Source organism: Leptosomus discolor, chromosome 2, assembly GCF_034619465.1.
Source record: "Leptosomus discolor isolate bLepDis1 chromosome 2, bLepDis1.hap2, whole genome shotgun sequence".
Lineage (NCBI taxonomy): Eukaryota > Metazoa > Chordata > Aves > Leptosomiformes > Leptosomidae > Leptosomus > Leptosomus discolor.
The window spans coordinates 120,925,617-120,938,366 of record NC_141392.1 but is presented as its reverse complement, the minus strand read 5'-3'; the positions used below and the strand labels follow the sequence as shown (position 1 = coordinate 120,938,366).

The window sequence follows — 12,750 nt, the reverse complement described above, 5'->3', positions numbered from 1 at the left end:
CTACCTCATGCAAACCTTACATTTCACACGAGGCAGAGTCCTCAGCAGTGTCTTTTCCAGTTTGGGATTGCTGAAAATCAGAATAAGGGAATGAACAGCCGGTAAGGCATACTGAAATAGTAAAACGAGAATTGCCACAAGATTTTCATTGTTTGCAGAGTAAATCAGTGACAAGACCAAATATGTAAAGTTAATGCTGTAAATGAGGAAGAAGTAGAGAATCGATTTCATGGCTTTGATGTGGGCATCCATGCTGAGGTTCTTCACTGAGGTTGTCTGCATCCTGCGCTTGTGTCTCCAGAGAGAAAAGAGGAGGAGGAGGGCAGAAACGATTACTATCACGAAGGCAGTGGCAAACACAAAGCCAATGATAAAAAAAATAGGGAACGAATGTTCATCCATTATGACATTCAGTTTCCACAAATTTCCTAGGGTGGTGGAATTGGTACTGAGCGTTACATTAGTGACGTCATAGGTAAGGATGCAGATGACGAGGGATAAAAGCACTGAACCCAGCAAGAGCCATGGCACGATCCTGTCAATTTTGACTTTCAGGTAGATGAAGAGGATGTGCCTGAAATTTGCAATTTTTATACAATAAAACCCACAAAGAAAGGCAGTAACCCACAAGTTGGAACAATTGAAAAAGTTTTGAATAGCTGTAAGGAGTTGTGGTATGGGGTGAACATAAAAGCACAAGGGATAAATTATTGAAAGAAAGGAATATAGCCACGTGATGCAGAGATAACAAAACCTGGTGCACCCCAGGAACAGCAAGATCTTCTCATTAGAGTTAAAGCTTTTCTTTTTGAGCCAAGCAAGACAAAGCACAGAAACAATGAAAGCATTTATCCACATGCCAGCAAATGCCTGCAGTGTGATGGTGACGATAGCCACGGCATCGTATGAAGTGATATTAAGTTTATCTTGAGAGTAACAAGCTTCCATCCTCCACGACGGGTAGCAGTGCTGTGCCGGAAAAGCAGGTTGTTGGAGCAATGCTTAGCGCAGGCTGGCAGCTGCCGTTCCCTGGGTGTCCCGTATGGAAACAGGAGCTTTATAGAGCTGGGGATGGGGGGGGGGGATTTTGGTGCTGCTCCTATTCAGAGCAGGGCAGGTGCAGGAATGTAAATGTGCTGTGTATTCCCTTACCTGGCATCAGTGTCAGTCTTCAGTATTTGAATTTCTGTTCAGAAGAGCTGTGTTGGATGAGACAAGCAAAGGAGATGCTTTTCTGCAGTGGGCAATGTTGTGATTTAGTGAGTGTCCTATGTCTGGTTGGTGTCAGGATTCATGATCTGGGTGCTGCTGTCCCAGTGTGTCCTCTGATGCTCAGGTGGAGGGGTGTGCTGAACAAAGCACAGTCAGGGGAGGCACCGTCCTCTTTCACTGCAGAGTGCAGGAGCTGCAAAATTCAAGCAAGATGCTGGTAACTGGAGTTGATTTTTATCCTTTGAGGGCACTGAAATCCATGTTAGCTTTCCCAATAGTAATGTGTTAAATGCCAGTGAACAGCCACATGGTAGGGAAAGGCCCTGCAGAGAAGGACTTAGGGGCTTGCAGCCCAGAAAGCAAATCTCAGCGTTTGCTGCATCAAAAGAAGTGTGGCCAGCAGTTTGAGAGAGGTGATTCTGCCCCTTTACTCCACTCTCGTGAGACACCACCTGCAGTGCTGTGTTCAGCTCTGGTTTTCCATAGCACAATAAAGAGATGGACCCGCTCAAGCGGGTCCAGAGAAGATCCACAGAGATGAGGACAGGCTGATGAGATTGTGTTGTTCAGCCTGGAGAAGAGGAAGCTCCAGGGAGACCTTAGAGTGGCGTCCCAGAGCTTAAAGAGGGCCTACAGGATAGGTGGGAAAGGACTCTTCATCAGGGATTGTAGTCACAGAACAAGGGTGAACAGATTCAAACTGAAAGAGGGAGACTCAGATTAGATATTGGGAAGAAATTCTTCACTGTGAGGGTGTTGGGGCACGGGCACAGGTTGCCCAGAGAAGCTGTGGCTGCCCCCTCCCTGGCAGTGTTGAAGGCCAGGTTGGATGGGGCTATGAGTAACCTGGTCTAGTGGAAAATGTCCCTGCCCATGGCCGGGGAGTTGGAACTAGATGAACTTTAAGATCCTTTCCATCCCAAACCGTTCTGTGATTCTGGGATTCTTATGTTAGTGTAAGCCGGTCTGTCATCAAGTGGGTGATTATATCATCATCCAGAGGAGGGTTTTCTCTTTATACTGTTCTCAGGTCTTGGCTTGCTTAGCTTCTGTATCACAAGAGGTAAATACTGTCTTCCCTGGAGAGTGAAATGTCTGCAGGGCTGTTCCCCTCGATTAATCATTTCTAGAAATTGTTACCTATTTGACACTGTCATTTTTACACTAATCTCACCATTAACTGCAGCTTATCGAGTCCTGCCGCGTCTGTAGCATCTGCCGTGCACTTGGCTGTGCAGCAGAGCCGTGGGAGTGAGGTGACAGCAAGGGCAGGGGAATTGCCTGGATGATGCTGAGGGGTGATGCCCATGGCAGGCAGAAGCAGCTGCACTGGTGGAGGTGGGTGGGAGCATGATTGACAGAGTGATTGATACCCCAGTCTGAACCACCTAGAGTGACTCATGCAGCTGATGGAGGGTTTTCTGAGGGGGATGACTGATTTAGGGTGGAAACATTTTCTTTCAGAGCCGCGTGCTGGCCTGACTCAGCCAGGAGCATGGCTGGGAGAACTTAGGAACCAGGAAGTTGTTTTGAATGCCCACGCCTTGGTCATTTTATAAGACACACAAAGCCTGTATGATCACCTCACAGCCATAATGCAGCCTGTGGGCAGCCAAGAGTTTATCACTGGCACTCAGGAAGCCTCTTTTGTAGTCAAGCCACTATAATTTACAACCACAGTGGATGCCTTCACCCTCACACGAGAGTTTCAGCTCCTCACATCAGCAAACGTGGAGTTCACTAGGAGGAAGCACTGGCGTTCGTAGTATAATCGTCATTACCTTCTGCTCCTTCAGGTGTGCAGAAGGTCCCAGAGGTGATGTCCGTGGTCAGGCAGTGCTGTGCGGCGCTGGTGGGAGATGGGCAGTACCGATAGAAGCTGCAGACAGCAAATGAAGTGTGTGTCTGCACACCAATGCCGTGCAGCACAGAGTGGGCCTGCCCTCTGCTCACGGTGTCTGTGGAGTTGGTATGTAAATATGAGGGGTATTTTGTTACAGAGCGTCACGGTCCGCTTCGGACATTTGCCTGTCATGCAAAAAGAGAGAAAGGGCAGGTTTTAAAAAGACGACAGCCTGTGCCAAATGAGGGGCTGACGTGCATATCTAAACAGGGCTACGAGCATCCCAGTCCTTCCTAAATCCCCCTTCAGGCCCCTCTAGCACCACCATCACCCTTGCACTGTGCGCGTGTGACCCCAGGTGTTGCTGGCTGCGTGAACGTATCTGTCTGCCTGGGCTGAGCTGCTGCGCTGTGCTGAGGACTGTTTGCATCAACATGGAAATCTTGCGTGTATTGAAATGTAAATGTGATTAACATGTAAATATTAGGAATGTTCTGCTACAGAGGATCCGTACAGCTCAGTGAGCTTTGCATGGGCAGGCGAAGGATAGGAAACAGCCTCCAGAAGGCAGCTGCTTCTGAGGAACCAACACATCATTTGCATCAGGTTTTTTCTGCGCCAGAAGGGCTTTACCCTGGATGCTGTGAGAGCTGCCGAGGGTGGTGCCGAGCCAGTACAGAGACCCATGGCCCGTGCCTGCTGCCAGCCTCTGTGCGGTGCTGAGCGTTGGAACTGCACCAAAGGCTTGTGCTATTAAAACCCAGGGCATATATGTGTGTGTATACCTGTATGTGTACAGACATATATTAAAAAGTGTACAGAAAGAGGTCTCTGGCCCTTGGTAGCAGATAATGATTAGAATAGAATCATAGAATGATTTTGGTTGGAAAAGATCTCTAAGATGACCAAGTCCAACCATTATCCTAACACTGCCAAGCCCACCTCCAAACCATGTCCCTAAGCACCACATCTATACAGCTTCTGAACACTTCCAGGGATGATGACTCCATCTCTTCCCCGGGCAGCCCGTTCCAATGTCTAACCGCTCATTCGGTGAAGAAATTTTTCCTAATATCCAATCTAAATCCGCGCTGGCACAACTTGAGGCCATTTCCTCTTGTTCTGTCATTAGTTACTTGAGAGAAGAGTCCAACCCTGGCCTCACTACATCTTCCTTTTTGGTAGTTGTAGAGAGCACTAAACAACCCCAGTTCCCTCACCTGCTCCTCACCAGACCTGTTCTCCAGACCCTTCACCAGCTTTGTTGCCCTTCTCTGGACACGCTCCAGCACCTTGCAGTGAGGGGCCCAAAACTGCACCCAGCATTCGAGATGCAGCCTCACCAGTGCCGAGTACAGGGGCACGATCACCTCCCTACTCCTGCTGGCCACACCATTGCTGACACAGGCCAGGATGCTGTTGGCCTTCTTGGCCACCTGGGCACACTGCTGGCTCATGTTCAGCCAGCTGTTGACCAGCACCCCCAGGGCCTTTCCTGCCGGGCATCTTTCCAGCCACTCCTCCCCAAGGCTGTAGCGCTGCTGGGGCGTTGTTGTGACCCAAGTGCAGGACCCGGCACTTGGCCTTGTTAAACCTCATAGCATTGACCTCGGCCCATCGATCCAGCCTGTCCAGATCCCTCTGCAGAGCCTTCCTATCCTTGAGCAGATCAACACTCCCACCCAATTTAGTGTCACTGGCAAACTTACTGAGGGAGCACTCCATCCCCTCATCCAGATCATCTGTAAAGATGTTAAACAAGACCGGTCCCAAAACTGAGCCCTAGGGGACACCACTTGTGACCGGTCACCAGCTGGATTTTGCTGTGTTCAGCACAACTCTCTGTGCTCGGCCGTCCAGCCACTTTTTATCGCGGCTTAGGGTTACACCAATCTAGGCCATGAGCCGCCAGCTTTCCTAGGTGAATGCTGTGGGCGACGGTGTCAAAGGCTTTGCTAAAGTCCAGGTAGGTGACATCCACAGCCTTCCCCTGATTGACTGGGCAGGTCACCTGGTTGTAGAAGGAGAGTCATCTGGTCAAGCAGGACCTGCCCTTCATGAACCCATGCTGGCTGGCCCTGAGACCCTGGTTGTCCTGCACATGCCATGTGAGTGCCCTCAAGATGAACCACTCCATAATTTCCCCCAGTACCGTGGTCAACCTGCTGGGCCTGTAGTTTCCCAGATCCTCCTTCTGGCCCTTCTTCTAGATGGGTGTCATGTTGGCAAGCCTCCAGTCATCTGGGACCTCCCCTGATAACCAGGGCTGCTGATAAATGATGATTTGTTTCCCAATATATTTGACAGTGTCCATGTCAGGCATGTGCAAAGACTGCAAAGAGGAAGTTAATAACACTCAATAGGAAAAAGAAAATCTAAGAGCTGTGATTAGCAAACCGTAGCTGAGATGATAAAAACAAATTCTGCTGCTCAAAGGAACATTTTTGACTTGGTGAAAGTGATTTTTAGTTTTCTTTGGTTGTTTGCAATGGGAAGTGTAATGAAAAACCATTGATACTTCAAGGCTCTAAGGAAAACTACAGTGAATACTATGTTCAGGTTAGATTGAGCAGTGTCCTTCATGGAAGATCTGGGCTTGTGTTTGTGTAATAGAAAAGATATGAACGTCACCAAAATAAATGAGGGCTTTGGTAAAACACAGATGCCAAGAGCTAATTCACTGCTGACTTGGAAATCCCGGGCCTGGATGGAGGATGGTTCAGTGTCTGACATCCACAGGTCTCTCACAGGTGAAACCATGGAGACAATTGAAAACCACAGCTAAAAACCCCAGCAACCAGAGGAGAGTTGGGAATCATTTACACACGGAGATAGTGGGCTGGGGAAAATGGTATCTTCTACGTAATGTTTTCCCATGCAAAATTTGAACCTCTGCAGCACAGCCTAATTTCTATGACATTGCTCAATTCAAACTATTATTTGGAAAAAAAAAAAACCCAAAACAGAAATGGGGATGAATTTAGTTTCGTTTAGTTCTGGATTGGAATGCAAAGTTTAGCCCAATTTCAGGGCTGAATTGGGTTAGGTTTAGATGGTTTCCGAGGTTAAAAGTTCATCTCTAAAGAATAGCTATGTAGAAGTCCTCCCAAATTCCATCATCTTCAGATCTGGTGTTCTGGCATTAAGAATTTCTAGTACTTCTGAATGAGCAGCAGAAAAAAAAAAAAAAAAGAAACTGAAAATGTTGCGATTGCAGTGAGTTAATATACCGTGTGCAACTGCATTCAATGTGCTTAAGTCCATTTAAAAGCACACAGATTCCCAAGGTCAGTCTTTGAGAGCTTTTTATGGTTAAAATTACAATTCCAGTGGCAAAAGTTTGATCTCACTGTAGATCCTTAGCAAAGGTTTCCCACTCCAGCCCACCTCCCAGTCAGTGCCTGGTCACCCGGGGGGAGGAATGCTGCGGATTTGGGATGAGCCTCGGTCTTTTCTGATGTATTGCCAGCAAAACAGTGTGTTTTGTCCACACAAATACACGGTTCCCCGCTCCTGTGGATGGGCTGCTCATGAACGGTGGTGTGAGCGTACTGTGCTCAGCATCTGAAGATTCTCTCTTGCTTTCTTCTCCAGAGCAGAGGTGGAGAGCAGAAACTATCGCAGGACAGCAGCAATGAAAGGAATGCCCTTAGACCAGAGAGATGAAGACTGGGAACTCAAGAAAGAAGACTTTGAGAGAAACCCACCGTGTTCTTTGGAGAACTATACATCCTCCGCTCCAAAGAAAAATCAAAAAACCCAGGGGAAGCAGTAGTGTGCCCTGCCTGTCTGATGCTAGTGCCTACTCGCAATGCAGAACAAAGACATTGGCAGACCTAAGATGCAAGTGCAGGGTGAAGTGTGGATGAACAGGAGCAGCAGATGGCCACAAGAACACCGCTGTGTGATGTACTGTAAATACTGTCATTAGTAGGGAACAGGTAGAAGTGCTTTTGTCTCTCTGTGTGCTCCCATGTATCAGATCTCAAATATCAGAAGGCTGCTGAAGACGTTCAAATCAAGTCACTGAAATATAGAGATCTACAGAAATGACCACAATTGCCCGTATTGTCTGAGAAGGAATTGGCTTTGCACCTAACTGACTGCTGAAAGCACCCGGGACTGTGGTTCTGCTCCCTCTGGTGAGGTCTGTGGCTTTTCCTTTTTTGCTTCTGGTCCTGAGTCAGCCCGGAGTCTCCATAGGGGCTTGTAGCCTCTGGTGTGGCCTCTCTTTTCTTTGGGAGTGGGGTGTAGTTACTGCTTCTGGCTGCAGGGCAGACGTGGATGTGGACCTTTCAGTGGACACGTGGGTCTAGGAGCCTGTACCTACCATTGCTGGCCCAGCAGAAGGGAAAAGCTGCTCCCTCCTTCCTGCTGTCAGACATCTGTGGCTGCCAAGACATTGAGAGCACTGCCTTATTTTCAGCAGTGTCCCCAGCCATTTTTACACCTATGCTCATCGGAATGCTGTGGGACTGGTCCTGAGGCATCCTTCTGCTCACCAACACTTTGCATGTCCAAAGGATTTTTAACTGTTTCACTTCACAATCTTACAATTCTGAATTTGACCCAAAGCAGTTCTCCATGCCACGCCAGCACTGGGCAGGCACTTGTATTGACTTCTGACCCCTTTTATGTGTCTGCCTCCCTTCCCCTCTGGTTCTCCTCCACTACCCAAACCCGGTCCTTCTGGAATGCCATGGTTACAGGTGTGCTTCTGTCCTGATTTTGCTGGGATAGAGTCATAGAATCCGTTTTCTGTTCAAGAAAGCTGCATTTTTGAGAAAACTGCAGGACCCAATTTGGTGAGAACAGAGTCGGTAAGACACTTTGTTTTAGTTCGTGGCCAGCGATGGTACGAGGTTCTCCACAGGGATCAAGGTCCTGAGCAGCTTCAAGTTCACCAGATGCTAAAGATACGAGGACCAAAAGCCAGGGCTACGTGGCTACTACGTGGTCTGAGTATAAGTTTGTGTAATTTATATTAGTATTAGTATTAGTACTAATATTAGGTTTTTCAATAATTATTTTATTACATCTATTTGCATTTCAACCCAGAGGTCTCCTTTCCTTTTCCCAATTCCCCTTCTTGAGGAGGGGGGAGAGGTGTCACTGGGTGATAGAAGAGCTGACAGAACAGAGACATCTTCGCACCCAGCCACAGTACTCAGGCACCAGCAGTCACAACCTGGTGACTACAACCGCAGTCACAACCAACAACTCCTGATCCATCTTCTCTTCTAGATTTCCAGGGACTGGTTCAGCCGCCTACCCTGAGGTGCCTAAGGCCGCTTGAGATGCTCTTGAGTGCCCAGGCTGACCCTCAGGTCTCCAGAAGATCGTGTGCTGTAGCTCCCAACCCCGTGCAGATGTCTCTCAGATACCCTAGGACTTCTCAGATGACTGGAGATGCCTATGTTTGGGCAAAGGAGTCAAGCTCCAGCTTTGTCTTTTGTCCTTTGCACTTTCCAAGCCATAGGAAAGGTCAGCTCCATTCACAGCTGGCCTGGCTGTTGAATGAGTGACAGTGCAGGGGCAGACACAGGAGGGAGTCAGTGCCTATTGCCATGCTGGTAAACCAGCCAGGCCTGTTTCTAGCCCTGAGGGCAGCTAGTGGAGTGTCCTGTGGTTGAGGAACATTTTCCCCAGGGCTGGGCACACCATTTCATCTCTCCAGAGAGCCACTTTAGCATATGGGCTGTGCACTGTGGCCATGGTGTTTTGTAACCTGTCTCGTGCAGTGCCAGCCGAGTGGGCCTGGTGCCTGGGGAGATGATGATGGAGTGTTGGGCGCCGTGTTTGTAGGGCTTTCATGGAGGGAGAGGAAGGTGTCTTCAGTGTGTTCTGCTGGGGCTGCATTCTTTAGTGTGGGAACATCTGTAAGATGTTGGTTTTGCCTGTTGGGTCTTGTGGTACGTGGTCTTTTGAGGGGTGATGTGGCATGGGGTGTGGGGAGTAAGAAGGATTTGTCATGGTCTTTTTGTGAAAGTGGTTATGCTAAAGGATGAACTGCGTTGAGCAACGGCAGGGAAAGAAGGGAGGTGTGGTGGCCTGTCAGCTGTGGACATGTGTCCGGAGGAGATGTTTACGATATGCCTCCGCTGGGAAATGCGGGTGGGGAAGAGTGTCTCCTGCTGTGGAAGTGAGACTCGGTGGAGTTTGTCGTCTGATTGGAATTGCAGCTAAAGGCAAACAGCCAGAAAAGGGTGAAAGATAATGGTTCAAAAGCACTGTCTGAAACTTTCTTCTGAACCTCTTCCCCTTTTGATTTTGTGGGGATTGAGATGAAGAGGGAAGGGTGTGCTCTTTTGCCCATGGAGAAGGCAACCGTTAAGATAAAAAGCTTACAGTCTGAGCTTTTTTGCCTTCGTGCTTTCAAATTAGCTTCCTGGGATGACACTCATGTTCTCTGAGCGGAAACTCTTCCTCTAGCTTGATTTCTAAGAGAGAGGACATAGAAATTCGTGAGTCCTTCACAGTCATGTCCTCCAGGTTGACCACATCTCCTTTATTGGGGGAAAAGAAGGTCTGTGAAGCCTTCTGCTATAGAAACACATTCAAGGTCATTCTCTAAAATGCAGCCCAGGGAAAGCTCAGCAGTTTCTGATAGAGGGAATCCCTGTGCAGCAGGGCTGGTGCTACACCTGAGGTGACTCCCCAGAGAGTGTTTTGGATGTATCAGAATTCTGCAGAGCTTCAGGAGGCCTCTGAGGTTTGGGCTCCACACCTGACAGATGTGCTTCTCTGGAGCGAGTCTTTCAAAACAAAAGCAGAAACCAAAGCTGCCGAGATGCATGAAAAATGCACGCTTGGCACTTGGCATGAGGTAAGACATCTCTCTGGCCCAGAGCTGGTGAAAGAAATGAAGAATTCAGGTCCTGCTCTGTTCTTGCTGAAACTATGGCATGTTCAGATAATCTACTGCGATGGTTTGACGTTGGCCAGCTGTCAGACCCCCACCCAGCCGCTCCTTTACTCTTGCTCGTCAACAGGACAGGGGTAGAAAGTAAGGTGGAAAGCTCCTGGGTCAACATAAGGACAAGGAGATCCATCACCAGTTACCATCATGGACAAAACAGACCCGACTTGGGGAAAATCAATTTAGTTTATTTAAATCTAGTTGAAACTAGGGTAGGATGGTGAGAACAAAGACAAAACTAGGACACCTTTCCTCCACCTCCCCTTTCTTCACAGGCTCAACTTCACTCCTTCATTCCCGGCTCCTCTAGATCCATCCCCGAGCAGTGCAGGGGGATGGGGAATGGAGCTTAAAGTCAGTCCATGACACCTTGTCTCTGCCAGTCCTTCTTCCTCATGCTCTTCTCCTGCTCCAGTGTGGGATCCCTCAACGGGATAAAATCCTTCAGGACAAGTCTGCTCCTGTGCGGGTTTTCCATGGGCTACAGTCCTTCAGGTCATGTCTGCCTGCTCTGGGGTGGGGTCCTCTGCAGGCTGCAGTGTAGATATGTGCTCCACCATGGTCCTCCCAGGGCTGCAGGGGGGCAGCCTACATCACCATGGTCGTGTTTCCATACAGAATGCATGCCGAGCAGTGGTTTTGCCCTTTCTTAAACATCTTTTCTGCAAGGAGCCACCAGCACCACTGAAGGGCTGAGCTGTGTCCTGCGGAGGATCCATTGGAGCCGGCTGGAACTGTCTTTCCTTGGCACAAGGCAGCCTTGGGCTTGGCTCACAGGGATCCCCCTGGACGCCCCGGCTGCCCAGCACCTGGCATGAACACCCCCTACATCTGCCCGTGGGTCACTGCGAGATGAATGCGTGACTTTATTCCATAGCACACTTTGCACAAACCCCACCTTTCTTGGTGCTTTCCTGAGCCAGAGTCCATTGGTAAAAACCGATCTCGTAAAAAAGTGAAAGGAGACCAGGAGGGTCGTCACACAGAGCAGGAGAAATGATGTTTTTGCATGAAGTGGGGCAGCAAGAGGACACGTAAGGCTGACCTGTCCACCCCAAGGCCAGTTCTGCATTGCTGTTTACAAGTCAGTAACCACCTCTGGTGAATAATAGTGATCAACATATTCACGCATAAGCTATCAACCAGTGCAAGGTAGTGCTACAACTCATAATATGACAAAGTACACAGCCACAGCAGAACAACATGTAAATCAAAATAGGTATAAACAGGTTGTTTGCTTAAGTAGTTCCAGTCAGCAAATACCAAAGCATTTTTAGAAGGTCGGCAGTGTTGTTATTCCCGTTTGCAGCTAGCCCATGTACCAGGTCTGAATTACTTTGTTATTGACGGTAATTTAACTCAGAGAGTTATGTAAATCAAATGATGATCATAGTTTATTTAACTCATACTAATTTAGTTCAAAGATCTTTAAGGAAGTTTTCTTAACACAGGTGTAGAAAACAGAACATCTGTACCATCTGCACTTGTTGGAGTATTGCTTTAGAGATTAAATGATGTTTTATATAATAAAATACGGACATTTTTGATGGGCTCCAGCTTTTATTACAGTTCCTACCTCATGCAAACCTTACATTTCACACGAGGCAGAGTCCTCAGCAGTGTCTTTTCCAGTTTGGGATTGCTGAAAATCAGAATAAGGGAATGAACAGCCGGTAAGGCATACTGAAATAGTAAAACGAGAATTGCCACAAGATTTTCATTGTTTGCAGAGTAAATCAGTGACAAGACCAAATATGTAAAGTTAATGCTGTAAATGAGGAAGAAGTAGAGAATCGATTTCATGGCTTTGATGTGGGCATCCATGCTGAGGTTCTTCACTGAGGTTGTCTGCATCCTGCGTTTGTGTCTCCAGAGAGAAAAGAGGAGGAGGAGGGCAGAAACGATTACTATCACGAAGGCAGTGGCAAACACAAAGCCAATGATAACAAAAATAGGGAACAAATGTTCATCCATTATGACATTCAGTTTCCACAAATTTCCTAGGATGGTGGAATTGGTACTGAGCGTTATATTAGTGACATCATAGGTAAGGATGCAGATGACGAGGGATAAAAGCACTGAACCCAGCAAGAGCCATGGCACGATCCTGTCAATTTTGACTTTCAGGGAGATGAAGAGGATGTGCCTGAAATTTGCAATTTTTATACAATAAAACCCACAAAGAAAGGCAGAAACCCACAAGTTGGAAGAATTGAAAAAGCTTTGAATAGCTGCTAAAAGTTGTGGTATGGGGTGAACATAAAAGCACAAAGGATAAATTATTGAAAGAAAGGAATATATCCACGTGATGCAGAGATAACAAAACCTGGTGCACCCCAGGAACAGCAAGATCTTCTCATTAGAGTTAAAGCTTTTCTTTTTGAGCCAAGCAAGACAAAGCACAGAAACAATGAAAGCATTTATCCACATGCCAGCAAATGCCTGCAGTGTGATGGTGACGATAGCCACGGCATCGTATGAAGTGATATTAAGTTTATCTTGAGAGTAACAAGCTTCCATCCTCCAAGACGGGTAGCGGTGCTGTGCCGGAAAAGCAGGTTGTTGGAGCAATGCTTAGCGCAGGCTGGCAGCTGCCGTTCCCTGGGTGTCCCGTATGGAAACAGGAGCTTTATAGAGCTGGTGGGGGGGGGGGGGGGGATTTTGGTGCTGCTCCTATTCAGAGCAGGGCAGGTGCAGGAATGTAAATGTGCTGTGTATTCCCTTACCTGGCATCAGTGTCAGTCTTCAGTATTTGAATTTCTGTTCAGAAGAGCTG

At 47.8% G+C, this 12,750-nt stretch overlaps 2 protein-coding genes across 2 annotated transcripts; both read right to left on the bottom strand.

Annotated features, from left to right (window-relative positions):
• LOC147416055 (taste receptor type 2 member 9-like) lies at positions 1–948 on the bottom strand. Its single transcript, XM_086461640.1, has one exon. It carries the CDS (start codon positions 946–948, stop codon positions 1–3), a length of 948 nt encoding a protein of 315 aa, XP_086317766.1.
• Positions 949–11,546: 10,598 nt separating this feature from the next.
• On the bottom strand, positions 11,547–12,494 carry LOC104340940 (taste receptor type 2 member 9). The gene has a single exon (XM_009949592.2). It carries the CDS (start codon positions 12,492–12,494, stop codon positions 11,547–11,549), a length of 948 nt encoding a protein of 315 aa, XP_009947894.2.
• Positions 12,495–12,750: the final 256 nt, after the last annotated feature.

Excerpts from the sequence above, each read along its gene's own strand:
- LOC147416055 (XM_086461640.1), bottom strand. The coding sequence starts at position 948 with ATGGAAGCTTGTTACTCTCAAGATAAACTTAATATCACTTCATACGAT.
- LOC104340940 (XM_009949592.2), bottom strand. The coding sequence starts at position 12,494 with ATGGAAGCTTGTTACTCTCAAGATAAACTTAATATCACTTCATACGAT.